The following is a 27,373-nucleotide window of genomic DNA, read 5'->3' as shown; positions in this document are numbered from 1 at the left end:
ATACTCCCTCAACCTAAAGTCATCATGGAGAAATCCTTGGCAGAGCTAAACAAGGCGGGCTCCCGCTCGACGTCGTCGCTGCCTCCGGAGCCGGTGGACATCATCCGGAGCAAGTCCTGCTTCCGCAGAGTCAGGCTGAACGTCGGCGGCCTCCCACACGAGGTCCTCTGGCGAACGTTAGATAGGCTACCGCGAACGCGTTTGGGGAAGTTGAGAGATTGCAACTCCCACGAATCTCTGATGGAAGTGTGCGACGACTACAGTCTCGAGGAGAACGAGTACTTTTTCGACCGGCACCCGGGGGCGTTCACGTCCATCCTGAACTTCTACCGCACGGGCAAGCTCCACATGATGGAGGAGATGTGCGCCCTGTCGTTCAGCCAGGAGCTCGACTACTGGGGCATCGACGAGATCTACCTGGAGTCGTGTTGCCAGGCGAGGTACCACCAGAAGAAGGAGCAAATGAACGAGGAGCTCAAACGGGAAGCGGACAACATGAAAGACCGGGAGGGAGAGGAATTCGACAACACCTGCTGTGCTGAGAAACGGAAGAAACTGTGGGACCTTCTGGAAAAGCCCAGCTCATCCGTGGCAGCAAAGGTACAAAACAAAACACAAGATTATTAGTGTAAAAGCTGAGTGTGTGATTGACCGGAGTGTGATGATGAAAAAAGCACATCTAAACTTTATTTTTTATGAATACTATTGTTTTCTTGTCCAAATGGCCTCCATTTGATTTGATGGCTTAAACCGGATCCTGCTGGGAAGTCATGATGACTTTAATATTCAAGAGCAACATAAAAACACTGACATCTGCATATAATTCCATTAAGAAAATACAAGATGAAACTTTTTTTTATATCTAAGGGTAGTTTTTTTGAAAATCTTAATGCAAAAGCAATTAAAATGGGGGGAAAAACAGCTGCAGTTGTACTATACATACATCTATTCACATTATAACTATCAATTTTTAAACATGAACACTGGTTGAGTACTGTAGGCTTTACACCTGCTCAGATAACATAATCTGATGCTCGACTCAGCTAAGAAATATATATATATTACTTTAAAATATGTGAATCATTCAGCTTTAACTGCATTAAAAAGATGTTGCTACAGAAATCAGGGTCTCTGACTTCAAGAAATATGGCTTCCACAGTAATGATTTACTTGGCTTTACTAGTGTTTGAGGCAAAAAGATTGATGTTGTGATTCCTGTGGCTTTTTAAGGACAGAATTATTAATGCTCACCTGGGGATTTTTATTATATATATATATATATATTTATTTATTTATTTTTTGCTTTTAAGGGGACTTGAATGGAGCATAAACACAACATGAAATAGACACATACGTGCACTGCAGAGGAATCTCAGTCGTTTGATGTGACCTGTGGTTCCCGTGCAGATCACCACAGTCTGAATGTGACTGAGTGGCTGTCGAGAGTCAAAGAGGTGAAGATTACTTCCATTTCGTGTCGAGACAGAAACGGCAAAAGTTGAGATTGTCTGTTCAACCAAGTGGAATCATATCCACGGCTATGTAAAGAGGATTAATCAGGAGATTTCAGGGTGGTGTGTTTGCAGTTTTTCCTCTTGTTGTGATTGTTCTAGAATTGAGACACAAACAGAGGAGTGGAAATTAAAGCGAATGCCTGTGGATGTTATTGTTAGTGTGGGACGTGTGCGCAATTATCGGCTGCTGTTGTTATTTGAGACTGAGGAGAAAAACGTCTTTCTAGTCAGACGGGTATGGTTGCAGTGTTGCAGTGTAAACGGCTGTTCTAAATCATTGCGGTAGCCCCATCTCCTAAACAATGCAGAAGATCACATTATCTCTCTTCCTATTTTTTAAAGTACTCCCATTACCAAGTGTGCCACTGATGATCCCTCATTAGCATATCATTACTTTTGAAAAACATTGCTCATTGTAAGTTCCAGCAAAAGGGGATATCCCACACAAAAGAACAGACCTCCAAACACATTCAAGTACAGAGATTTAAATGCACATAAACAGGTTGACCGTGCCTCAATGTACAAATAAAACAACATCCATAGCTCTTAATATGACATGTCGATCTTGATATTGAGGCAATTTCTTCATCCTCTGCATTTGTATGCTTGTGACAACCTCACCCAGCATCATCCTCACCCAAATTGGATTTGAGATGTTTTGCAAGAGGCTGGGCTATTGAATTACATCTTCATGCACATGAACAAGAAATCAGAAGTGATCTGGGATCATTTGAATCATTCAGAATGACATGTCGTCGTTGACGACATGTTTTTATTTTACATATTTGGCTGTAGAAGTGTTAACCGAAAGGAAAGAAGAGGCCCGGCGACAGAATATTAAGTTGAGCTCGTTATGACGGGGGTTATTTATTCCAGCACCTGCTAGAATTTAAAGCCCGCGTGGTTACGTGTTATTATTCTGCAATGTCTGGTTGAATGAGCACAAAAGCCCCGCATTTTATTTGGGGCGGCAATGTGTTGAATAATTGCATGCCTCACTCCGGTGCACATTATTCCCTTATCTGAAGGCAACATCTGCTCAATTCTGTCAGCTCTGTTCACCTTTTAGTTGTTGCAAAAGACATGTTTGGCCCTCAGCAGCGCTTTCAGACAGCCACACCTGTGATTGCAGCCGGGGAGACCGCCGCAGCGCCACGGCGCCGAGCGCCGACAGCCTTTGATCGCACTCTTCCACGTTCCGGATCGGGCGGATCAAAGACGGGGCCGCCGCCTCTTTTTCCGGCACCTTCTTGAAGAAACGGCGCGCCGCCGTCCCGCTTGGCTCTCGTTGTATGGGAAATGGAAATGAAACTATTAGCAATTTGTGCCGGCCGACGCTTTTTCAAGTGTAGGATTTGTAAGAACTGCCGGCGTTAACCCACAAAACAGACTGAGATAAGTGCCTGCGAGTCTGTCAGCGAAGACGCCGCCTTCATGGGAATCAAAGAGATGCAAAAATCAATGTTTATTGTGTTAGAGCAGAGAAAGTGCTGTAGCTTACAAAGGAGATGACCACTCAGAGCTGACCATATGTTGCCGTCCGCATTATTGCGCCCTGATATACTGCATGTATTTTATGGATTATCAGTGTTTTTGAAGAGCTCAACCACGACTGTGTCTTCACAGTGCTTTGGAAATTGCTGATAATTCACTCGTGAGTATTTCAGCAGTGCTTTCCTGTGCTGTTGACTCACGTCCATCGTCTCTTGGTTTGGTTTCGTTGAAAAAAAACAAAAAACAAAAAACCCCACTATACCAGAGCACAGTGTTCCAGACAAAAAAGAGCAACTTCAACATAGCTAGAAGCAGAGTTGATCAATTCCTAATTAGCTTAAAAGGGCAATACGAAACCACAGACCGAGCTACTAAAGGCACTGATAGCGGCTGATGTATTGTCTTAGGTATTTTTCAATCGGCTGGAACAAAGTGTGGGCTTGTTGAGCAACCACAGACTGCCCCGGCGTTCGCTCATCAACCCGGCTCTCCGATCAAGGGTCACGGAGGGAAATGTATGTGCAACAGACTATAAACGGAGCGTGAATGGAAGGGTTGTGCACAATACAAATGGTTACCAAGCAACAAAAGTACAATTTTACCATCATTGAAGGAGTGAGTATTGAACATTAGAGTAGATCTATTTGTGTTCCTCTCACTCTCAGTGTGTGTGTGTGTGTGCAGCTGCACTTCCTTTACTTACTGTGTTTTATTATCTTCACAAAGCAGCACAAGAAGGTGAGTAGCGGCTGCAATATTTGTAAAGACGTGCAGGAAGAAAAAAAAAAAGCAAGTGTGGCTGCCTCTGGTCTCGCTGCCCTGCTGTCCTTCCTGTCTTTCTTTCCCCTCTTTGGCTTCATATCTCTACTTCCTTCCTCCCTTCTTCGAGGCTCCTCCGCTATACCTCCGACTAAATGTCAGGGAAATGTCACATTAATTATTCTCCGGGAGACTCTGGGCCCAATTTGAAGCTTCCCCTCTCCGTGTTTACATTCTTTGTGAGCCACATCATTGTCTGCCTCTCGCGCAAATCAGATTTGAGCCACCATAAAATAAGATTGTGTCTGACCGCCGGCGAAGCCGAGGCTAACAGCCCGATTGGCACCCAGAAGAATCTTTTCCACCTGCTGAAGGACTGATGCAATTTAGATGGATTCGGTCATTATTAACATCAAAAGCAATACTGGTCACCAGAGTAGAATGCTTCAAGCTGTTTTTGTTTTTTTTAATCTATATATACATCTTGCACAACTGTAAATAAGTATGTACGTTTTCACAAACGTGATTTCTTCCTTCATCCATCCAAACATGGAAAATTCTATATTTCTCTTCTGTTACCAGGTATTGAACATGAGATATCAGGCAAACAATTCAAATTATACTGGTCACTTCAGTCCCAAACATGCAAACTTCATACAGAAAAAAACTGTCTCGCTATAAGGGGACAGTAGTTTACTGCTACACTATTAATGTTCATTATGTTGAAGAATTGAAATGTCTGCCACAGTTTCTACTTGAATAACACAATAACTGACCTTGTATTTCAGAGGGTAAGATAGCTGAATTTTCCTTTTAAAACTACAATAGTAGTCCTTGTTGTAGTTGCTTTTCCTCGAGCTGTAGCTCAATTTATGTACATGCGGGATACGGTAAATAATTACATTCAGCATAGCACCATCGGTGTGTGTGAATGGGTGAATATAACTAACAAAGTAAGTTGCTGTTCGAAAAAGTTACAGAATAGATCCTGTGATATTGTGAGATTAGATTTTTTTTTTTTTCAAATGTGACCTGAATTTGCATGAACCTCGCAGGTGCCCCTCCTATAGGGTATTCCTACAGTCCTCGTCTATTTTTAGTCTCTGGCAGGTTGGATGGCCTCATTCGGGAAGGACACACAGGTTGAGCCTGGCCTTTGTGTCCATTTTGAAAGCCATGAATAGTTTCTTTTTTCCAACTCAAAAGCCAGTAGAGCATTAAGATAAGCCCTGTCAAAACTGCTGATAACCTTTTTAGAACAGCCGGTCCGAGGCGACCGGTGACAGCTTCGGCTTTTTATGAATGTCCCTTGTGCAATTTTGTAATACCGCCAGAAATTAGAAAAAGAAAAAAAAGGTGTCCACTTCTGCCCTTTAGGGAACAGTCTATTCAAATGTACCATCTACAGCAAAGCATCTACTAGCAAGCTATATGCAATAATAGTCAATCACACAAAGTACATCAAATAAAGTTTCAAATTTTGGTTAGTAATGGTTTAAGCTGTTTTATATTTTACACTCATAAAAAATGTTCAATTCTAATCTAATTGCCGAATAAATTCTTGAATGTTGACGGCAACATACCCGCTCTCTTATTTTTCAGTGTAGCGACACAACCCATTGCTTTCGTCAGCTACTAAATGCTGCCTGTCCCCTGATTTCCTGAAGTTTGATGCTAATGAATTATTTCCACTGCGAGCTGGCCGGCCTGTCATAAACAATTAAAGCAAGCAGCGGAAACCTCGGGGTTACTTTTGATTCAAATGATCATTTTTAGGGATGAAGTGAGGAAAATTGGCCCTTGCGTGTTAGTCGGCATTAAACTGTGGCCCCTCAAGTTTCTTTGCATTTTGTTTGTTCAAGTAGAGTCAAATTAGAGGGTAAAAACAGATTTTCTTTTTAAATGTTTGGCTCCTGTGAAAAGCTCAGAGGGTGAAAAAGAAATCTGGATGATATTTGAATTTTGTTTTTTATAACAATGTGTGACTGATGCAAATTTCCTTGACTTTTTCCATTTCAGCAGCTCCATGTTACCTTCCATCGATCCATCTTTTCATGTTTCTTTATTTAACTTAGGGTGATTTTAAGTTCTAATGTGAACTGAAATGGCGAACTACTGCACCACCATGCAACAAAACCCATTTACCTTTTTGAAGTTTGTGCTATTCTAGAAACAAAACATTATTTGTGCAATACTTTTTCCTCATTATATCTTTCATAAATGAAAACATTTGACCAATCAATACTGATTCTGGTCAAAAACTCAGGAGGTGAAGTGAATATTCGTCAGATTGACTTCATCGCCATCAATAAGAGGCAAATGTCACTTCGTGTTAAGGACTTGTGTTTTTGTTGAGATGAAAACTAAAACAAGGCACATTAAAGCCGGGCATAAAAGACGTCGCGAATCTCTGAAGTCCTCGTAACAGTTGGAGGGCCCAGATGAATGTTTTAAACCTTTTGTTAAGACTCAGTGGAGACGCTGCGAGTGCATCTGCTCCGGGAGTTTGTGTTGGCTGATTGTGAGCCGAATGTTTTCAGGGCGTGGGGATGAAGCAGCTGCAGGCGAATGAGAGGAGAGAGTATCGAGTGTCTCGTGTACTTCTCTCCGGCAGGAAGCTGCCTGGTGACTGTGCAATACTGGACTTGTCAATTGTGTTTGAAAACAGGATGAAGAGGAAATAGCGTATCAGGGTTTCTCGGGTTATTTGTCCATGCATTTATTTATTTATTTTATTTTGCACAAAAAACATTAGCCTTATAGGAAAGATCATTCGTACCAGATTGTAGCCGTAGCAAGTTTCCATCTGCAGTCCCAGGGCAGGCACACAACACAATAATACATATTTACAAATATGACATACGGTAAAAATGGAACCATTAAAATATAACACCTGCTTTCATAAAAATTCCTACAGATATTACAAATCTTATGGGAGACGTTATAATACACATTATAAATATAACCTACAGTAAAATCAGTAACATTATTATTAACATCAACAATAACCCTCACAGTTCAACACCTGGATTCCTAAAATTCACACGAAATACTAAAATACATTATACAACAATACAGTGGACTATTAAAATAGACCAATCCCGACACAGCTGGTTTTCTCTGATGTGATTTGTTTAGTTTTTTTTAAGGTTTTGAGGAAAAGGGTGTTCCAGACAGACGACTTCAGACTGTCCAGAAGCTGATTCCAGAGTTTGATAGCTTTAAATGAAAAGGCTGTTTGTGAGTGTTGTCTGTTGTCTGAGTTTGTAGGGATACGACCTGGGCTCTTGTGTACTCAGCAGATGAACATTCATCCTGGATGCTCCCTCTTCCGGTCACGCCGTCTCCCCCGTCGACAGCAGAGCGTCTTCCTAGATCTGCACATGCAGATAAACGTAAAACCTCAGGTGTCACTTGGTTCGCGTGTGAATTGTGGTCGTGGAGTTCGGCGTGTCGACTTTCACGACAAGGAAGCGCTCGGATGATCTCAATAAATGCTTCCGACCTTTAACCTCACTGTGAGTAAACGCTCAGGGAGAAACACACCTATATTTGCGTAGCGCGCAGCCTTTAATGCAGTGAAACCTTACCCCTGGACTTCACAAGAGATTTCATGATGGAGCTCGGTGTAAAAATAGCTCCGTGTCTCCACTTACTTGAAGTTTAACAGGCCTGTTCTTCAGCCGCTCGCACCATCAGGAGCCGACTCAGACTGAGAGTGAAAGCCCCAGGAGATGAAGTACAACTTTATATAGTTTAATAGTGTTACTTACCTTTGTGCCGTACGTGACCGCGATGCTACCAGCAAACTCTCTGAAAACTGTTTGGAAATGTTCAAGAATAATTAACAGTTGTTTATAAAGCCACGACAATGAGCTATTTTAACAAAACTTACAAAAACCATCTTTTCCTTTAAACCTTGGAAAAGAGCCACAATACTGACTATCTTTCCCATGTGTCCGAGAAAGTTTTGATCCAGCAAATTGAGCCAACTATTAGCCAGATGGATGATTTCTGTATCTACTGAGTATTTATGAAGATGATCTTTTAATGCAGCGATGGCTTCCTTCCTCATCCAGTGTCTTCAATGCCAAAGTGATCTGCATATGACGGCCAACACAAATGTGGACACGCAAGGATATATACCAAGATGAAGATGAATCTCCTCACATATGGAGACGATTTCATCAATGGTGGGAAGCAGCATGTTTAAAAAAAACAAAATAAAAAACTGCAGCCAAGTTTTTTTTTAGGTAAATATGAACACGTTTGTAGGGATATAAGTCTTGAACTCGAGGATCTTTGAGGTTACAGGTTTTCTTTGAGAAAATGCATTATAGTTAGATAAGCTATAGAATTTACATTAACATATATTCAACTTAAACATATAGCCAATGTTGTTTTTTGAAGTTTTACAGAAACCCCCCAAAAAATTAACCAAATATTGAGTTGTTTTTTTTTGTTTTTTTGATTATTTAATTAATAATAATAATCTTGTGATTAGAGTTACATTTTACAGCTTCAATCACACATAGGGGGACAGGCTCTCACACTGAAGGTGTTACTGTAAACAACAGTATGTCGGCTAATTTACCAGAGGTACACAGCATCGTAAAGCGCTTGCCTCAGCAAAATTGTAATTTTGCGCATAAACATTGGCGATCTCTGTGACCCTCGTTGATCTGGCTGAAGGAAGCCATCCACATACAAACCTGTTCATGTGGAATGATGCAGAGCTGGTAATTATAAATGACATTATGAAATCCTAATATAGAGTCCGGGGTACTCAGTAGGAAATTAGGTGATAATTGCACCCAGTCGAATGTGACAGTGACATGTTCAGCTGGGTGAGATGTACAATGCAATCACGTAGACGGTTGTGTACATCATTGTGTCTTTTCCGTGTCTTGCGGCTCGTCTGAGGAGAACGTGACGGACACAAAAGAACAGTAAAGAAGCAGTTTCAGCTGAAAGGAGAGGAAAACAAAAGCGGGTGAGAGCTTGACACATCTGACAGTTTAGTCTGAGTGTTGCTTTTATAATCACGGGAGCTGATTAACTGTATGGATTAGATTTCCGATGGAGGATAAAAGAAAGTGCAGGGTTTGTTTCCTGTTATCTCCACAGAAGTTGCCTCAAGTTATTCTGAGCTCCAGTGATTTAACGAGATGTAAAAGGGTCAACGTTGTCAAGGATCCAGGCTGCACCAAATTAATCTTCCCACAATCAACACAAAACTGTCGTGAGTTTGATGTGATCCATTTGACCTTTCATCTTTTTTTTTGTTATTAAAACAAGAAGAGAAACACAAACGTTCAAAGATCAAGGCACCAATAAGGATGTTTACTTTTCGTCAGGATAATGTAAAAATCTGTGAATTTCCGATGATCCTAGCTCAGCGTGTTGACGTGTTTTGATGTCATGACAAGTTGAAATTCAACAATCAGCTCAGGTCAAGTGACAGGACAGACGGAGAGAAAGACAATCGCATCTCGAGGCAGTACCAAATGCAGGAAATCAGCCTCAAATGCATGTTTTTGGACTGTTGGATGACTGTGTCAGGATGTGCCCCACTCACACTCAGAGAACACATGCAAACTGGACAGAAAACCCTCAAGCCCAACCCGGACTATCTCACTGTGAGGCGAGAGATTCGACGACTATGATACTATCAACACTGAGAGGCGACCCTGTGTCACAAAGATTAAAATCAAACCCTTCCAAGTTCATTCAGTGATTTAAATGTCGAGCTCTTCACAATAGTATGTTTTTAATGTGTCCAAAATGAAAGAATGTCAGTAAGTTCACCACCTCTGGCTACAAACGAGAGGCTTGAAAATAGATTAAAAAAGATCTGTAACCATTTTCTTTTCCCACCTTGACAAACTCCTTTTGTGGCTCATCAGCCGCAGAATGCCAGAGTCCTTCTTGCAACGTTAACGCCGAAAAAGCGGCTGCATCCATCTGGAGATAACCCTCGTGAAAAAGAAAATAAATCTGTTCAATTAAATTAGATAAATCGAAGATTAGGGGAAACTCGGCACTTCCTTTTCTGTTCACGACTGCAAGTGGTTTCCTTTTTTGGATTTCTTTGCTTCAAAAATACACAATGATTCGTTCAATTCTAATACTGCATTTGAATTACTGTTTTAAATTTGGATTAACACTGACTTCAACGAGTGTCAGCAAAGAATAATGTTGCACTGACAGACAAAATTGTTGGCTGTTAGAAGAATAACTGAAGGAATCACAACTTTGTGTTTTACATACTGTGAAGAAATGCGGTCAATTTAAACAGCAAAACAATGAGTCAAGTACAGATGTACACCCTTGCTTTGCCGTTATTGTCGCAGTGTGACGGGTAGATTACACAACAGGAGTAAAAGTTTGGCCTGAGAATATGATGTGATTATCTCCTTTACCTGCATCTTTGTGAAATCGAAAAAGCAGGTGGCTTCATGTTAAAAAAGAAAAAGAAAAAGGAGAGTAAGTCTGAGTATCTGGGCTGACAGCAAAGAAAGTCCCAGTAGTCAGGCCTCTATCAGACTGCATGTTCACTGCAAAACTAATACTAATTCAAATGCACATAAACAAACAAGTACATGACTGGAAGCGATTATATAACCATCCTGGCAAAGCCGATTGGCATTTGATGTGCGAAGAATATGTGATAAGATCATTGGCAATATGACCGAGGATTGAAAGATTAAACCACAGTGAAGATTACGAACGTTTTCTTCACTCGCCGTACTATAAAAATGTGCCGCTGGTTAATGATGAGCAGAAGTTTGTGGGAACGACTTTGGGGATATGAGAGGAGCTATTTTAACGTCGCGCTGCATATTTCATGTTCATCCACTGTTAATGCGCGGGGGTCCGATGCTGGGAAGGTTGAGTCGTGTTTGTGAGTATTTCACAAGTCATGTCATGCATTTTGTAGTGGATACGTCAGCATTCGTGGGGTCCTCGCTGCTTTTTAGGCTCGCGCTGCGCCGCAGCTCAACTTTCACCACTGCAGAAAGAGTTCAGTGAAGGAAGTTTGTCCATTTTGCTCTATTTACTAATGTAGAGTTGATTTTTGTGGACATGTTGTGCCTCTACTGAAATTTATTAAGTGTGTAATAAATTATGAAACGCTTGTCATAATCCCTTGAACTGATGCAAACTTAATGAGTCTGAGAGAAATATTAAAAGAAATGTGTGTTCACCGAGGATAATTGGGATGTAGAACCTGCATGGTGGTGCAGTGGTTTACACTCCTGCCTCACGGTGTCAACCGCTGGTTTGAGTCCAGCTGGTTTCCTCCAGGTACCGCTGAGTTCTCTCCCACAGTCAGAAAATACATGTTTTAGCTTCTAAATGACTTTTAGGTGCAAATATGAGTCTGTGTTTGCGCCGTGATATAATGAGATGAGTCTGATAAAGCAGTATAGAAGAACGATGGATAGATGTGAAAGAGATGCAGTTTCACTTCATGAAACTGTGGAGTAAGACATGGGAACTGGTCAGAGTTTTGCATTTTCTTTCCACTCCACAAGCTCTTCTCTTTTTCTTGCTTGTTTGTATAATTCAACGTGATATAACTGATATACTGTTTGTTCTCCATTGTCTGATGTTCCCCTCGCACAGATTTAATAAACATGACCTACAGCACACGCTGCGGTTTCTGCTTGAGCTTCGTAAAGCTCAGCTCATATTTAAGAAACAGCTCAAGTCCATTTCCTATGTGTGGGAGAAATTTCCTGTTTCCACATCATAAGTGTCAGATGCCTGGTAATTACAGAAGCTATGACTTTGGAGTTAAAAACACGTCTCCTGGTACTGTTTGGAAAAAAATGCAATCAGTGAGAAAGGCTCATGTTTAAGTCCAAAAGCTTCAGAGATTGTGTAAAATATAGATGTCGAAGAAGTTTTGGCCATTCCCAAATTGCCTGAATGAGGGACCTCATTCCTTTCCTTACATCTCCCGCCCCGGGGCTCTGCCCCTGCGACAAGCTCTTTTGTTCATTCAGTTTGGAGATGAGACGTTGCGTGAGCGCTGAGAGAAAAACAGAGCTATCGCTGTCCCTGAGAGGAGTGAAGCCTGAGGGGTAAAGACTGCGAGGGGGAGAACAACAACAAGGAACAAGAGAGATCGAGAGATGTGGAGAAGTTGAGACTGTAAACATGAAAAAGAAAATTACTGTACAAAAAGTAGGGTGAGTTTTAGCCTCTGAAATGAGAAAAAAAGGAGTGCTCTGACTCAGACGAAATATAGAATCTTATGCTTGAAAAGAGCTGAATATCAGTCGTCATTTCGCCTGTGAGGGAAAAAACAAAGAGCAGACTGTATTCTCAACGCGCCTCATTGTCATGTTCCGCATTTTTCTGTTTCTTATAGATATGGGAGTCCGTGTACGTCACTGGATCATGACTACAGGGTCTCACGTGGCAGCAAGAATAATCCCTTTTAATACTTTCCTTATGCCACATTACGAACAAATCCTCATTTAATTGTTCAGGTGGTGCAATATGAGTTAGATTGCATTTTACACTCATATAACAGCGTCTTAAAATGACTAATAAAAGGTTATCAGTGTTATTATTTGCAATTAAAACATTCAATCTGCCATAAAGGTGCTTAAAATAGCTGCAGGCATGAACCATTAAATTGAACTGCAATTGGTTGACGTTAGAAAGGGAAGTATGTCATATTTCTATTTTTAACTTCTTTGATGAGTTGTTAAAAAAAAACAATTATACTGAATCTGAATAACTTGAAATTTTACTGTGAAGTGTCATAAAAAGGCAAAAACGTTTTGGTTAGTATTTTACGCTCAGAAGACGTCTCAAATCATGTTTTTATCTAATTATTCTTGTGAAGAAACTCAGTAAGAACATCTTGCTCCTTAGATAACACATGTATGTGTTTAGATAATCACAATCACTTCAACAGGGAAAGATAATACTACAACAGTGGTCAGCTTATTTGTTACTGATACGTTGTGTCTCTGTTATTTCTTCAGTGAAGTGAATAGCATGTTTTATTAAAGAGATGGCACTTTCAGTTTTGCTGTTGGGGTGAAGTAGAGGTCGAGGAAACGGTCCAAAGAAAGTGCTTTCTCACTCACTCAAAGACCTAAAAAGAAAAAAAAAGAAAGAAAAAAAAGTTTCCCGTATGTCTGCGAGTGGGTGTCAGTCTCTTCCAAATCACTGTGATTTCTCCCAGACAGTCTGTCACCACTGCTGAATCATACATGTCTACATGACGGGGTTCACTGTAAAACACAGGCGATGTATAATTCATTCATCTATCTTCGATACCACTTTGTCCTTCTTAAAGCAGCAGCCCGAGCCGCAGCCTGTGGGTGGAGGCAGGTTGGACAGGTCGCCACTCCGTCACAGGAGAAACGCAGAGCACACACTCTCACTTCAAAACATAATTGCAGACACCGATTAGCATCAAACCCACGTTGTTTCCAAATAATGAAGACACAGGGAGAACATGCAAACTAAACAAAGAGAAGGGCTCCAAGTCTGGGAGCTTTCTCTCTATGAGGCGAGAAGACTCAGTGATATACTCATACGAGGTCCGAAGCGCATACTGTACAAGTTAACTTGCTACAAGCAAGATGGAAAAATATGTCTTCATACTTTAAAAGTCACTCAAATGTGGCTTGAAGAAAGCGAATAGTTTTGCAATATGCAAACAGAAACCAGGAGGCAAAGGTCACTGGACGAAGGCACAGGCTGAAGAAAAATAACTCTCCCGGGCAAAAAAATACAAACTTTAAAACATGCAGAGCATCGTCCAAAACACGTTTCTTTGCTCCGCTGGTTTTACAGTAGACACACATAAAAAAACCAGAAACATGGTACATATCAACTGAATTTAGCACTCTTACCAGCACACTGCCTTGCGTTATGATGTCTTATCAATCTACTGTGGCAACCGAGTTATATGTCAATATCAATTTCCTCTGGTGCTACTTATCCAATGAAGTAGAAAATGAGTACTCTGCTCAGATGGCCTTCATGGCAAGGATTTGTTGTATGTGACTGTCAAATGTGTTACTGTTCAGCTCTTTTGCTTGGCAGGAGTCAAGCTCAGCTCTGTAACAGGAGATGGGTGTCACTGATGAACTGCTGTGGAGCAACAGTGACAGGACTTTACATCAGAGTTACAGGAGGGTTTGGGGTTTGTTTTTTTTAATGCGTACTGCAGCAGGAGTCCATCAGAGCTGCACAGTATTACAAGCTGCTGTCTTGATACTGCAGTGGAAATACCATATGTTGCAAGAACCTGACTTGGCATGCAGCTTCCATACCGGCTCAACTCAAGGTGCTTGAAGTAGGCCTGCAGGCATTACAGCATTAAGAATGTATGTACTGTATTGCATCAGGGTTTTTTTTTTTCTATTATTGCTGGTTTTGATTTACTGTTTCAGATACGTGTTAACTTTAAAGTGAGTGATGTTAAAGGTCAATGTGATTCAGTTCCTTCTAATACACGTCTCTGCAGTGTGTGTTGTCTAACGGCTTGACGTGCATTCCCCATGCACCGCCTGCAATCCCCAGCATCCACACATGTGCACGGGACAACAATAAAAAAAAAAGGGGGGGGTGCCGGTAAATCACAAGTCCTGAAGCGACTTGACTCGTAGCTGCATCGGCGGTGGATTTTACTCCGGCTGTGTGAAAGAGTGAGTGAGTGAATGTCTTTGAAGAAAGTGTGAAGGCCAGGGGCAGAAATTGAATCCACTGAAGGTGAAGGAGAGACATTCATCAAGCCAATGGCTGATTGTGAGCGTACAGACAGAGCCCTTGACTACTGGTGCGAGACGCCTCTCACCTTGATGAGCACTTTCCCCGTCACTCTGGACGGCGTTCGGGTTTCAACATGTGAACACAAACACACACAAACACACGCGCAGCTTCAACACAATATGTTTTTATAAATGTGTGACTTGCACCTTTTCTGCATTCAGATTGACTGTTTGCTGAACCCTCACCACAAACAGTGATTATTTAATCACAGCAAATGTAAAAAGGCGCCGTCAAACTGTCGAAAATGGAGCCGAAGTGAAAGTAGCTCTTGAAGCGTTTTGACGGGTGTCTGTTTCATTTCAAATCGGATGTAAAAAAATGGAACCTGTTGCCTCCGACGTAAGCTATAACTGTAATTATCAGTGTTCCTGGGTTGAATAATTTACTGTTTAAACGGTTCACTCTGTAAATACAATCATATCCAGAAAAATTGTTTGGCGAATTACCACTTAGAAGGACATAATAACTGTAGGTCAGTTCAACGATTGTGATTTATAAGGTCATTCTGATATAATGGAGTGATTGACTGAAGGTTTGCGGTAGAAAAATGGGCGCTAATGTGATATTACTGATGTTATGTGATAATTACTTATGTGATTTACGCGATTTACATTTATGTGATTAAGAAATGCATTTAGAAACGTGTTACTGGAAAAGAAACTCTTCAGTCAAATGGATGCATGATAGCTGTAAATTGCCAGCTTCTTTTCCACTAGTACCACTTTTCCAGCATGTTGTTGCCTCCATCCCAACTTTTTAATGCCTCACTGTCAGATTTTAAAATGAGCTAATGTCACAAAATGGGTTTCCGAGATTTGAGATTCGTCTTGTTTTTATTTGAATTAAAAGTTTAGCTTTTAATTTCAACACTTTTTCAGAACCCGAGCATTATTGCTCATATTGAATCATATATATTGAATCAGACATGGGAGCTCCCAGGCAGCGGTGGGGATGTTCTCGGTTTAGCAAACCCAAAGCTACTGACGTAGAAAGTGTTCGGCAATTACCACCCACTGCCTGAGGTCTGATTTGAACAACTTGTAAAACGAAAGCAGGAGCATTGAGAGGCCCACTTTCATCTGCCTCCAGTCTAAAAGCGCCAACCCAGTGCCTTACAGCAGAATATTGAGCGGTACAGTCGAAGGCATGTGCGTGAAAAGGGACAGCTTGACATGCTTGGCGACCGTCGCTAAGGGAAGGCGGTGCCCAACAAACAGTCATTTTTCTTTATGCAGGTTCGTTTACATTACTGTTACACACACGCACACACACACACGCACTAAGTGATCGGGCTGAAGGAACTGCAGGTCTTTTGGATGTCACTGATGAATTTTTAAGAGCGCCACAACAGAACGGCTGTTCTAACGCACACAGGTGTGCGCGCTCAAACATAAGCTGTTTAGTCACCAAAACTCACAGCGTTTGCGAGCGAATTCTAAGTGTAAGTCTCAAGGGGATTAAGCGGTGCTGAATGGCCGCTGATGTGAGCTCTCACCAACTGTGAAATACAAACGGCGAGGCCGCTCATGAGGTTCAGTGGGCATGTGTTCGACTGCGGGATTAAGAGTAATCTTGTGTTGTGTTGCACCGGCTCTGTGAGCAGAATACATTACATTCACATCTTCCAGTCCAGGTTGTACGAGTCTCGCCTCTCCCCCTTCTCTCTGCTTTAGTGCTGCCACACTCTTTCTTTTTTTTTTGATTTCCCTTTCAATGCCATTACGAATTTTTTTTTTTTTTTTTTTTTTTTTTTTTAAAGTTCACTGTCGCCATCGCTATGGTAACTGTCATTTCTGTGGGCCTCGCGGCCACATTGTTGATCGACTGTGTGTGCACACGTGTGTCTTTGTCCGTCTCTCCGCTACACTTCAGATCGATGCTTCTCTCACATTTACTTTTCTTTCTGTGGGTCTGCAGAGTAAACCACCATGTTTTATGATATTTTTTTTTTTTTTTTTTTGCTTTCCCATGAATAAATGATCATGGACTGCAGGGCTGCATGATCTGCATTTTATTCTTGGACACTATAGTAGCAGCAGCCCCCTGCAAAGTCACAATCTTGGCCTTTCGCCTCCCCTCGGTTGTTATAAATGCTTTTGCGCTCCAAGATATGATTCCTCAAGAAAACATCCTCCTTTAGTGCACCAGACCAGACCCCCTATACTGTTTCTATTTATATAATCACCATGGACCAGTCAGAGTTTAAATATAGATGCTGAGTCTGGATTCTCGTCTTCATCTGAAATGCATGAATAATTGAGAGGCGGAGGAGATGAGGTGGGATTCATTCAGGAGATGGATGGTTGCAAGCATCGGCTCTCCACCTGCAGGAGGGCTTTACTGAATGGGGTTGGGCTGCAGTTTGTGGATGTGAACCTTCACTGATGGGGGGGTGGGGGGGACCCAACTTGTTTCAGACTTTCCTCAGTCCATAAAGAATTTAGAATAAATGCAATATTAGTGCAATATTAGAGAAAAAATTAAAATGAACAAGTCATTTATAGGAGAACCCCTCACGTTGCTTTGCCTCTTGCAGTGAGAATGTCTTTAGAATTGCACATAGTTGTGTTGTTGTACTGGTGACTGAGTCACCCAATAAATTTAACTGAAGTCACATCAGTTATTCGACGGAAAGTGCTCTATTATTTGGATGTTATCATATTATCAAAGAAACAGTTTTGTCAAACAACGACAGAAAGGAGACGTGCGCAGACGGCCACAGCCAGGTTATTTTTAATATGAGCTAATGTTCATGTAAAGTTTACATAAAGCTGCTAAAACATTGCAGCTGCAGCCGAGACAGTACACAGCCAATGTTACCTGCAGTTGTACATATTATATGTTGTTATTAAGAGGGCAGTGTTAGTTTAGGATTGATGCACTCCTCTCCAAATATGTGGGAGTTTAGTTGGATAATGACTGTTAAGTCAACAGTGCTGGTTAATATTAAGCATATATAAGCAAGACAGACAGAGAGAGAGAGAGAGAGAGAGAGAGAGAGAGAGAGAGAGCAGTCCCCCAGCCCTACAACTGTACAACAAAAGTAATCTGTAATGAGCTCACTGATACTAGTCATTTCAAATTAGTTGGTAATTCCTTTATAGCAATCAGACACAAGTGTGTTACTGCCAACAGTGTACAGGCAGCACCATACCGCTGTATATGTGTGTTTCAAATATAATCGAGTATGAAGTGGAATGTAACGTAAATCAGTGGTCCCAAAGGCACATTAATCAATTGTTTTAATTAGGTTTACAAACACAGAGATGACTTGAATAATTGGCTCTTAATCAGTGCACGATATTTTTAGCATCCCATCAATAAGAAGGCTAGTGGCCGTAATGTCGCAGAGACAAGGTCATGGTCGTGATCGGGGAGCCGCTGCCAGCATCTGCCAAGAAAGAACACGAGATCCAAGTGTTTCATTCTGGCAAGATGTAGGCGGTTAAGATAAATGAGGCTGTGCTGTTCAAAGTTAAAAAGGGATGTAGCGTGGGGAGACCACTGCACGTGTGTGCGCGCGTGTGTGTGTGTGTGTGTGTGCGCGCGTGTGTGTGCATTTCAAGCTATCATGCAGGGGGAAATGTGGAAGACACAGTCTCCTCCCGTCTCCATGGAAACCCCATCTCTTTCACAGAGTGAGGCAGAGCCGCTCTACTGTTCAGAGTCAGGGGTGTGAATTATTCCACAGTATTCAACACTCACATTATTGCTCTCATACTACTGACGGGTGACAATAACAATTTGAAGAAAATGAAGATCGATACCCTGGTTCCGTGATGGGCGGAGAGCAAGTCAGGCAACGGAAGTACACCCGGCAACACATGGTGCACATATCTGCAAAAAAAAAGATGGTGTCCAGTAGACTTATTTATGAAATACAATTCCCCTTTTCAAAATAAAATCACGACAATCCATGCATGTGCGTGTGTTTCACTGTTTAACTGTCAAAATGCAAGTCAATTAATCAAGATGTTCTCTAATACGAGCTAATTTCAGGCTTTTGATAACTTGCCTCCATACATAGCTTGCAACCGCTGCACCTGTTACACTTTTTATATATAAAAAGGTTTGGTTTATATCATATACCAAATGTTGTTTGAAAAAAAAGCAGCCTGTAATGGAGTGAGACGCAAAGAAATGGGAAAAGAAATCTAAAAAAAAATTGAGATAGAATGGAGACTGAAGCATTACAGATGGCTCAAAGCAGGGTGAGTTTTTAAAAAGGTACAATTCAGAGAGAGAGAGAGAGAGGGACTTGATTTTCACCAGCAGGTCCACGTAGCCACCTCCTGTCGAGCTTCAAGAGGGTTGTCATGGTGACAGTGGCTGGCAGTCGTGGCTGGGAGTGTTGCATGGTATCCCTGTGGCCTCCCATGTGGCTCAGGGGATGATGGGAAAGCAAGTCAGCTGTCAAGGGATCACAGGGATCAAGCAAGACCTGAATTTACTGAACCGAATAAGAGAAAAATGAACACACCTTCACCAAAACCACCTCAGTCTGTGTCTATTTTAAAGTGTCCAGAGGAAGTTTAGGAGGCATGTCTGCCTGTACGCCGCAGGTCCAATGTGCTTCCCTGGGCGAGAGGCGGCGGAGTTAACAGACAATGGGACTAACAGGAATTGGACGCATCCTCTGTTCCAGTGTTGCTCGTCCTGCCGCTAATGAGCGAGGTGCCAGCCGGAGCGCTGGGACATCCTCAAGTGTCACCTGGGATGCCACCAGACTTAATGCAGTGTGAGAATAGTGACCTGAGCTGCAGCACAGCTGAAGGCGGACAAGCCAAATAAAAGCACTGCATCAGTTGGAGCTGGCTGACCCGCCACAGAGGGCGGAGAAGCGTTCCCAGCAACATGAGGCCTGTGGGTGAAAAATGCCTACATGAGGCTGCGATCGGGTCTGTAAAAATTTCAGAATCAATTAAAAAAAAATTTTTAATTCTCACGAGTCGTCAGAACATAACACTGACACTCAAGTTGAGGAAACTGTGATGCTGCCATAAAAACATGCATAACGCAATAAAGGTTTTCTTTTTTTGTTGGTACATTTCACTGTATTTTGCCCCAGAAGGTTTCACTAAAATTTGCTTTATTTTGAAATTGTTGTACTTTTTGGTAGTAATTGTTTGGGGGGGGGGGGGGGTATAGACATTTCCATCACACCACGATGATGAGAAACTTCAAAGTTTGAATGTAAAAGTTATCATGCCACTTATTTGCCCCTGAACTGACAGCCCAGTAGAAGAGACTAACATCTTGTGTTGCTGATATTATATAACTGAATTTTATGGTTATTGCCATTGTGATCTGTACATGTAGCACCGATAGTCAAAACGTGCTGCCCTGTGTATTCATCAGTGGCGTTTTATATGTTTTACTAGCTTATGCTTCCTTGACAGTTGATTTTCTTACAAGCACACACACACACACACACCAACACAGATAAACACACAAGTGATTTATTGGTTATGATGTGATTTTGTGATATTACTCGTTTCACTCACGTCTGCGTGCATATGTAAAAGGCTTATAGTTCAAGGTCCCGTCCTTGTAAAACGAGCACTGGGTATCCAGATAAATGTACCCTGACAAAACCAGTGTAGCAAAAAGAAAATTAATCACAGCTGCTGGGACACGGCCAACAAAAAAAAAAAAGAGGTCATTGCATGAGCATGAGACCCAGTGTTGAAGCAAACGCTGAGCAAAAGTACATTAGGATATTCAGAGATAATTGCAGAAATAACAGATTTGTCGCTTTCTGAGTCCTGGAGTGTGCACGCCTCTGGGGAGCTGGTTCGGTGCGTGCATAGCCAATATCACCCGGTGCAAAATAATGCCTTGTCTCAAGGCTCATTCTCAGTCCCACTCACGTTGGGGTTTCTTCTTTTCTTTTTTTTCCTTCTCAAACCAGCCCTAATTAGGAAACGGTGTCACCGTGTCACCTAAAGACGGGGGTTTGCTCTGCCAGGACTACATGGCGTCTGCTGAGAAGACAAATGACAATGTGCCATGTGAGACAAAAAAAACCCACTGCGATCTGGCTTTGTTTAGTGTCACAGTGGGATTTCCTGTCAATCTGCTCTTGTTCTTTCTCCCTCCACTCTCCTGCACACATGTTGTCTTTTCCTCTCCTCCAGATATAAATATCACCCTCCCTTTATTCCTGCCTTCCTTTTATCAGACCACCAAGGAGCACTCACTTCTCGTCGCTGTAATTTATTGTATTTATTTTTTTCATGTTCACATAATCAAGTTGCAATAATGGGGTATTCATCTTACACAAACTGCATAACATAAAGGACATAATCCTGGGTGGGGCCGCTATTAACATCTGTTTTGTTATGCATGGCCTCGGGGTCCACCGAGAGTCTATAAATAGTCTGTAATTCCGTTGAAGCCGTTCGAATCGCGTCTGGAGCTCCACACAACCTTTTCTTAGACATGTGCTTGTTTGCGGCCTCCTTTCATGTGCACCGAAAGCTTTATCTCATATTTGGAGTTCAATAGTTTTATGAAATTAGCGCCCTGTGACATTAAACAGCCCAGCAAGGAAAAGAGATAAAGACAAGCCGGGCAGGGTGAAAGAGCGCACGCAGTGTGTGGAAGCAGCCGGGGACAACAGGGACGAAGAACCTCTGGGGAAATGTGAAGGGTTTCCTACTCCAACTTAACCTCATAATCACAACGCTACACAGAACCACCAGTGCACCTTCATTAGTGACCTTTTTATAGCTTCCCAATCCTATTACCTCTGCCCTTTTATGAACGGCTCCTCTATAGCTACAGTCTCCAGCGGATTCAAGTTCAAGACAGATTAGCTTTGTGTTTCTGCTTTTTGTGGCTCCTTAAAATTCGACTGCATTCTCGAGCTTCATGGAAAACTTTTAGAGTTTAGGAATAATGATTCAAAAACTCAATAATACACCAATAGCTGACTGCTATGATGACTTCAGTTGCTTGATTACAATTACTGAATTTTTCAAGGTCCAGTTACTTTTCGTGCACCCGACGACAGTCGCACAGCTGCCGTCTCACAACCCCCTTAACTTTTGAGTCAAAAGGCTGCGGTGTATAAAAATGACACACTGACTCAGTCCTCTCTTGAATAATGGCTGAAAGATGACTTACTGCATTATAAACATTGGCCCGTCTCGGCTGTGAATGTGATGAATGTTTGCTTACGTCCGTCGGACCTGCTTGTTGCTTTCGGCATAACTGTGGATCATCCAGGGCTGCCAGCTCACGCTCACTGAGGATGAGACTCTCAACACACACCGTCACACCGCACGTGTTTCCTCATCATCCATTTTAAACTCAGTTAGTTTTTCTATTTTGATTTGGGATTGCATTTATAAAAGTTTGCAAAAATCTGTAGAAGCCAATATGGGTTATATTAAGGGCCTGTTAGTTTGTCCCTGTTGTGTCTATTAATTTATCTTCAAACACTCTAAAACTGTATGCTTCAATGAAATAAACATTAGTTCAAACTTATTTAGCCAACCATGGATTTATTTAGATAAATGACAAGGAGGAAAGTATGCTGGGAAATATTCATCTGTTTGTCAAATCACATTTCTCTTTTCTTGGCGGCTCCTCATCTCTCTTATAACACAAACTGGCAAAACTCTGCTTTCAGTAATCCGGGTGGTGATGAATATATGCAGTGTGTATGTATGTGTGTGTGGGTTTGAATGGTTGAGTGATCATTGCAAACTTTAGCCAATGTTAACAGCCCTTATTCATCTCTGTTTTATTGCAGCGCTAATCAGTTGTCATTAAATCAAGAATCTCTTGATTGTAAGACCTGCGTCCGCGGCGTAGATCATCTTCCTCCCCCCTCGAAGGGTCTAACTTCACCGAAATGCACCGGACCCATAATAAAAGTGTCCAAACAACTATGAAATGACACGGCTGTGAGCACATTTTCAAGACCAAGCTGCAAAAGACAGAAGCAACAGAAAAGTTACTTCTTCTTTTGAAGAAGTAACAAAGACGTTAGTACAAAGACGCATCAGGAAACATAAGCAGTGTGTGTGTTTGTATTCACCTTATGCCAATGTTTAATTCTTTAACAGCAGCATCATTTCCCCGCCACCCCGTCACTCCTGTGCTGCTCCACCTTCAGTCTCAGCACGTCTCTGCTCCTCAAGTGTTTGATTCCAATGGATTTCCTCCAGGGCAGGGAGGGAGGAGCGCAGCGGCAAGAAAATAAACAGATAGGGTCATTATTCATGTCTGCCCTGACGCTATGGCAACAGTGTCCTCCTGCTCTGATTGGTCATAGATAAGGCTGCCGTTTTAGCCATCACTTTCACTCTTGGCAGCCGAAATTATTAGAACATTGTCAAAGCTTTCACTGTCAATCACCCTCTAACAGCTGCGCTATCATCACTTTCCCGTAAGTGTGCCTCAATATCCTGCGGCCCATTTGTTGGTAAGCCTCTCATCGAGAGTGCCGCACTGGTCTCAGGCCTGTTTGTTTCCACCAGTAGAGCCAATGTGAGGTTTCCTGTTGAGTAACGCATGCGCATGACAGGTGAATCAAGGGAGATTTTAACCGTTGGTCGTATAAAACATGCTAAATGGGTGTCTTTGAAAAGTCTCATTCCAAAACGACATGCTCAGCTGCACACATTTTTAAAGAAAGCGTTTCGACTCTGCTTCATTTCATCATATAACATCTCAACCTTTTCCGTGTGGGCTATCGCCAAAACAAGCTCAATGTTCTCGCTGCAACCTCCTACTCATCCTCTAAGTTATGCTGTTTGGAGTTGGAGTCATTTGGGGTTAATATATCAAGCACAAACTAAAGTTCATGAAGTGATCCTGTTCTTGGTCCACTGAAGGAAGAGCTGTTACATTGCATATATTGTAATAGCTCCTATAAAGGTGAATCTCGCATGGATTACAGATACAGTTACACCAAATTTGAAAGTTGTCAAGACAGTAATCAGAGTATGAAATATTTTGATGGGAAATATATGTTTCTTGAAGCATCATCCCTGTCAAGCCTGTTTGCATGTGAGTGGGTGATAAATGCACACAATATCCACTGCTAGATTATGTTCACCTATAACACGGCATCATTTAAGTCAGACGGGAAGTCTGTTCATGCATTTCGGTATTAAAATCATGACATACCTGCAGATTTCTGTCCATCCCTCACGACTTTTCCAATAAAGAAAATAAACGAAACCTAGGAAACAAAATGTCATGCAGACGTATACACGGATGAATAATATATAACTTGAAAATGTATTTTATCCATAGTAGTAATAGTAGTGATCCAACTTCGACTTCTGTCGATAGACTCCAATTGTCATAACAAAAGTGAACAGCTGTGCCCACTAGTGGCCTGGCAGACCAACTGCATGGTTTTCATTGTTTCTGTCGTTTCCATGGAAATTGGATATCATTTTCAAAACGTTGCCACGAAAACGCTAAACTTTTCTGAAACAATAACTCAAAAGGCCAATCAGGCTGAATAGCTTATTTTCTTATGTGAGTAAAGTAAACTGTCCTTCTTGTGGATTTAATGCAGTATGTCATCAAAGTTTCATGGGGGGAAAATTTTTTTATTATTAAGCATTATTAGTTTGGTTTTTTTCTGTACTCGGGTTGATGAGCACAAACTCAATAGCAGTGCAATATTCTGTTGGGTGTTTTTCTTTTTTTTTTTTTACTGTAGTGAAGTTACTTATTCATATCAAACAACTTGAAACTGCAAACTTCAAAGCAAACGCGTGGTTAGATATTTTTTTGGTTTGTTTGCACAATGAGTAGTGGCGTAGTCAGGAGCTGTCAAGGGGCGCTAAAAAGAAGTGTAGTCTGCCACCATACACTCGCTTGTTCGCATGATTGCTGGGGTGCATGTGCGTGTGCGTGTGCGTGTGCGTGTGCGTGTGCGTGTGCGTGTGTGTGTGGTCTCAGATTGCTGAGACTTACTGCGCTGTACTGAGTAATGTGAAACAACAGTATCGTCAGGTGCAAAATATTCTGCATTGATGTGAACTCTGTATGTGCACTTCTATGTCGTAGTGGTATCAAGTGACAGGAAAGGATACATTTCATAATTTCTCAATCTACTGAGGACACTCAAGAGTGAAAACCGTACAAGAGGACAGAAGGATGGTGTTTGTTCTCTAATGCTATAATTACATAAGGAGCAGAGGCTTTTGATTGCTATTAGAATCAGATATGTGATGGTTTTTATTCGCAACTCGACATTATAGTCCACTCAAGCACATTCAGTCATGTGGACAAGCCAGATAAGTGAGTCATGAATAAATAAGTGGCCAAAGTCAATACAATCCATTAGTTCTTTTCCAATCATGCATTCAATCAGGCATTTATTAAAGGTTTATTCAGATGATAGGATTGTTGGCATTCACTTAGTGTCAGCACTTAAATGCTGCAACCTGTACCTACTACTACTATTTGAGCACTTGTGATTTATTTTGTCCAGCTTTTAAATACCCAACAAGATTAACCGGGCAAGTGATTGTAATAAGTAACTTCTGAATTTCTTTTCAACTAACACCTAATTAAAATGGTGCTGGACTTTGAGATGAAGATATCTTGCAAAAGAATCCAAAACCATATAAAAACACAAGACATAATATATACATCTTTATAAAACTGGTGGAAAAGCATGTGTGTCCAAAAAGTCAGAAAAACAAACAATAAACAAAAGCCAACATTCTAATTTTAAAGTATTTTCACTATGAAGGGTTGATCATTTATGTTCAGTTTGATATTTTCTGATTTGAGATCAACATTTCACAATGTACACGAGCACTGAAGTCTTGTTACACAGAGTTGAATGTCCTCCCGTTCTTCTGAAAGCCTTACTCACGTTCTTGTTTATATTTGTCTTTCAGATCTTGGCCATCATTTCTATCCTCTTCATCGTGCTGTCCACCATCGCCCTGTCCCTGAACACCCTCCCAGAGCTGCAGGACACTGATGAGTTTGGTCAATCAACAGACAACCCAAAACTGGCCCATGTGGAGGCTGTGTGCATTGCCTGGTTTACCATGGAGTACCTGCTTCGGTTCCTCTCCTCGCCCAACAAATGGAAGTTCTTCAAAGGTCCCCTGAATGTTATTGACCTGTTGGCTATTCTACCCTACTATGTCACCATATTCCTGACAGAGTCCAACAAGAGTGTGCTGCAATTTCAGAACGTCCGGCGTGTTGTTCAGATTTTTAGGATCATGCGAATCCTCCGTATCCTGAAGCTGGCTCGTCACTCGACGGGCCTTCAGTCTCTGGGCTTCACGCTTCGACGGAGTTACAATGAGCTGGGTCTACTCATCCTTTTCCTGGCCATGGGCATCATGATCTTTTCAAGTTTGGTATTTTTTGCTGAGAAGGACGAGGAGGATACAAAATTTAAAAGCATTCCAGCTTCTTTCTGGTGGGCTACTATTACAATGACTACTGTAGGTTATGGGGATATCTACCCGAAAACTCTCTTGGGAAAAATTGTGGGAGGATTATGCTGCATAGCTGGAGTGCTTGTCATTGCCCTACCTATTCCCATCATTGTAAATAACTTTTCTGAATTCTACAAGGAGCAGAAGAGGCAAGAAAAAGCACTTAAAAGACGGGAGGCCCTGGAGAGGGCGAAAAGAAATGGTAGCATCGTTTCTATGAACCTGAAAGAGGCGTTTGCTCGTAGTGCAGAACTAATGGATGTTGTGGTGGAGAAAAGTGAGAGGCCTCATGACAATCACCTCTCTCCAAATCGTTGGAAATGGACCCCCAAGAGGGCCACCTCCGAGACCAGCTCCAACCGCTCCTTCAACGCACAGGAGTTAGGCTCTCCCAGCAAGGCTCGAGACGCCAGCCCCCAGAGGTTAAATGTTCAGAAGCTTGAGGAAATGTACAACCAGATGGCAAAGACGCAGTCACAGCCGAACCTCAATGCTAAAGACAAGAGCATGCGAGGGGGTAAACAAAGGGACGAGATTGAGCTGGGGGCCATCCAGGATCACGGGCCACCTGTGCTCGGAACCAGAGAGGGAGTGGGGGACATGAAAAGCTTGTCTAGTATCGACAGCTACATCAGCTGTGCAACAGACTTCCAGGAGAATCCCCGGTTCCTCCACAGCCCGGGGATAGACCTTGGTCTCCACGAAAGCAACCGCTTTTCGTACAGTACAGCTTTGTCCCATCCGCCCGCTGCAAAAACAGGTCAGCAAACCACAGGAGACCGTGAACCTGCGTTCACACCTGTGTCCATCACAAGGCCCTCTTGTCCGGAGAATACAAGGAAATTCTTCTTCTCTGGAAATTCCTCCAAAAGCCTTATCCCCAAAGGAGGCAGCCGCAGCGATGCTGATTCAGGACCATCCCCGCTTTCGGACAGCTCAGTGGTGTCAGACCGCTCTCTGCTAAGCCCTGAGGCCTCTATCTACACCACTGCCAGTAGCCGAACCCCACCAAAATCTCCAGACGGGACCACCCTTTCCCCAACAGTCTTCACCTTCCACGACTCCTCCATCAGCAAATACATAGACGCCGATACAGATGATGATGAGCATCTCCGTGACATCTCTGACACCAGTCCTTCGGAGCGTCTGCTGGCTGGTGGAAGCCCAAAGCGCAGCATCAATATAAATTACCAGCGGGGCTCTAACCATTTAGAAGCAGCCCAGAAAATGCTGGGACAGAACTGTCTCTTCCCCATGGAAGGGATTCGTGGGATAGCTCACGAGAATCACATAGGCCCTGAGATGGCACGTAGACCAAAGGTTGAAAGGGGGCGTCAAAATGCTCTGGATAAAAGCCTCTGA

The 27,373-nt window shown here is 42.2% G+C and overlaps 1 protein-coding gene across 1 annotated transcript; it reads left to right on the top strand.

Annotated features, from left to right (window-relative positions):
* kcnb1 (potassium voltage-gated channel, Shab-related subfamily, member 1) lies at positions 1-27,373 on the top strand (the record flags this gene model as incomplete). Its single annotated transcript, XM_080494691.1, has 2 exons — positions 1-600; positions 25,454-27,373. Exons 1-2 carry the CDS (start codon positions 25-27, stop codon positions 27,371-27,373), a joined length of 2,496 nt encoding a protein of 831 aa, XP_080350817.1. The 5' UTR covers positions 1-24.

Source organism: Blennius ocellaris (assembly GCF_963422515.1).
Source record: "Blennius ocellaris genome assembly, chromosome: 4".
NCBI classification, from domain to species: domain Eukaryota; kingdom Metazoa; phylum Chordata; class Actinopteri; order Blenniiformes; family Blenniidae; genus Blennius; species Blennius ocellaris.
This window is presented reverse-complemented; position numbering and strand designations above follow the sequence as displayed.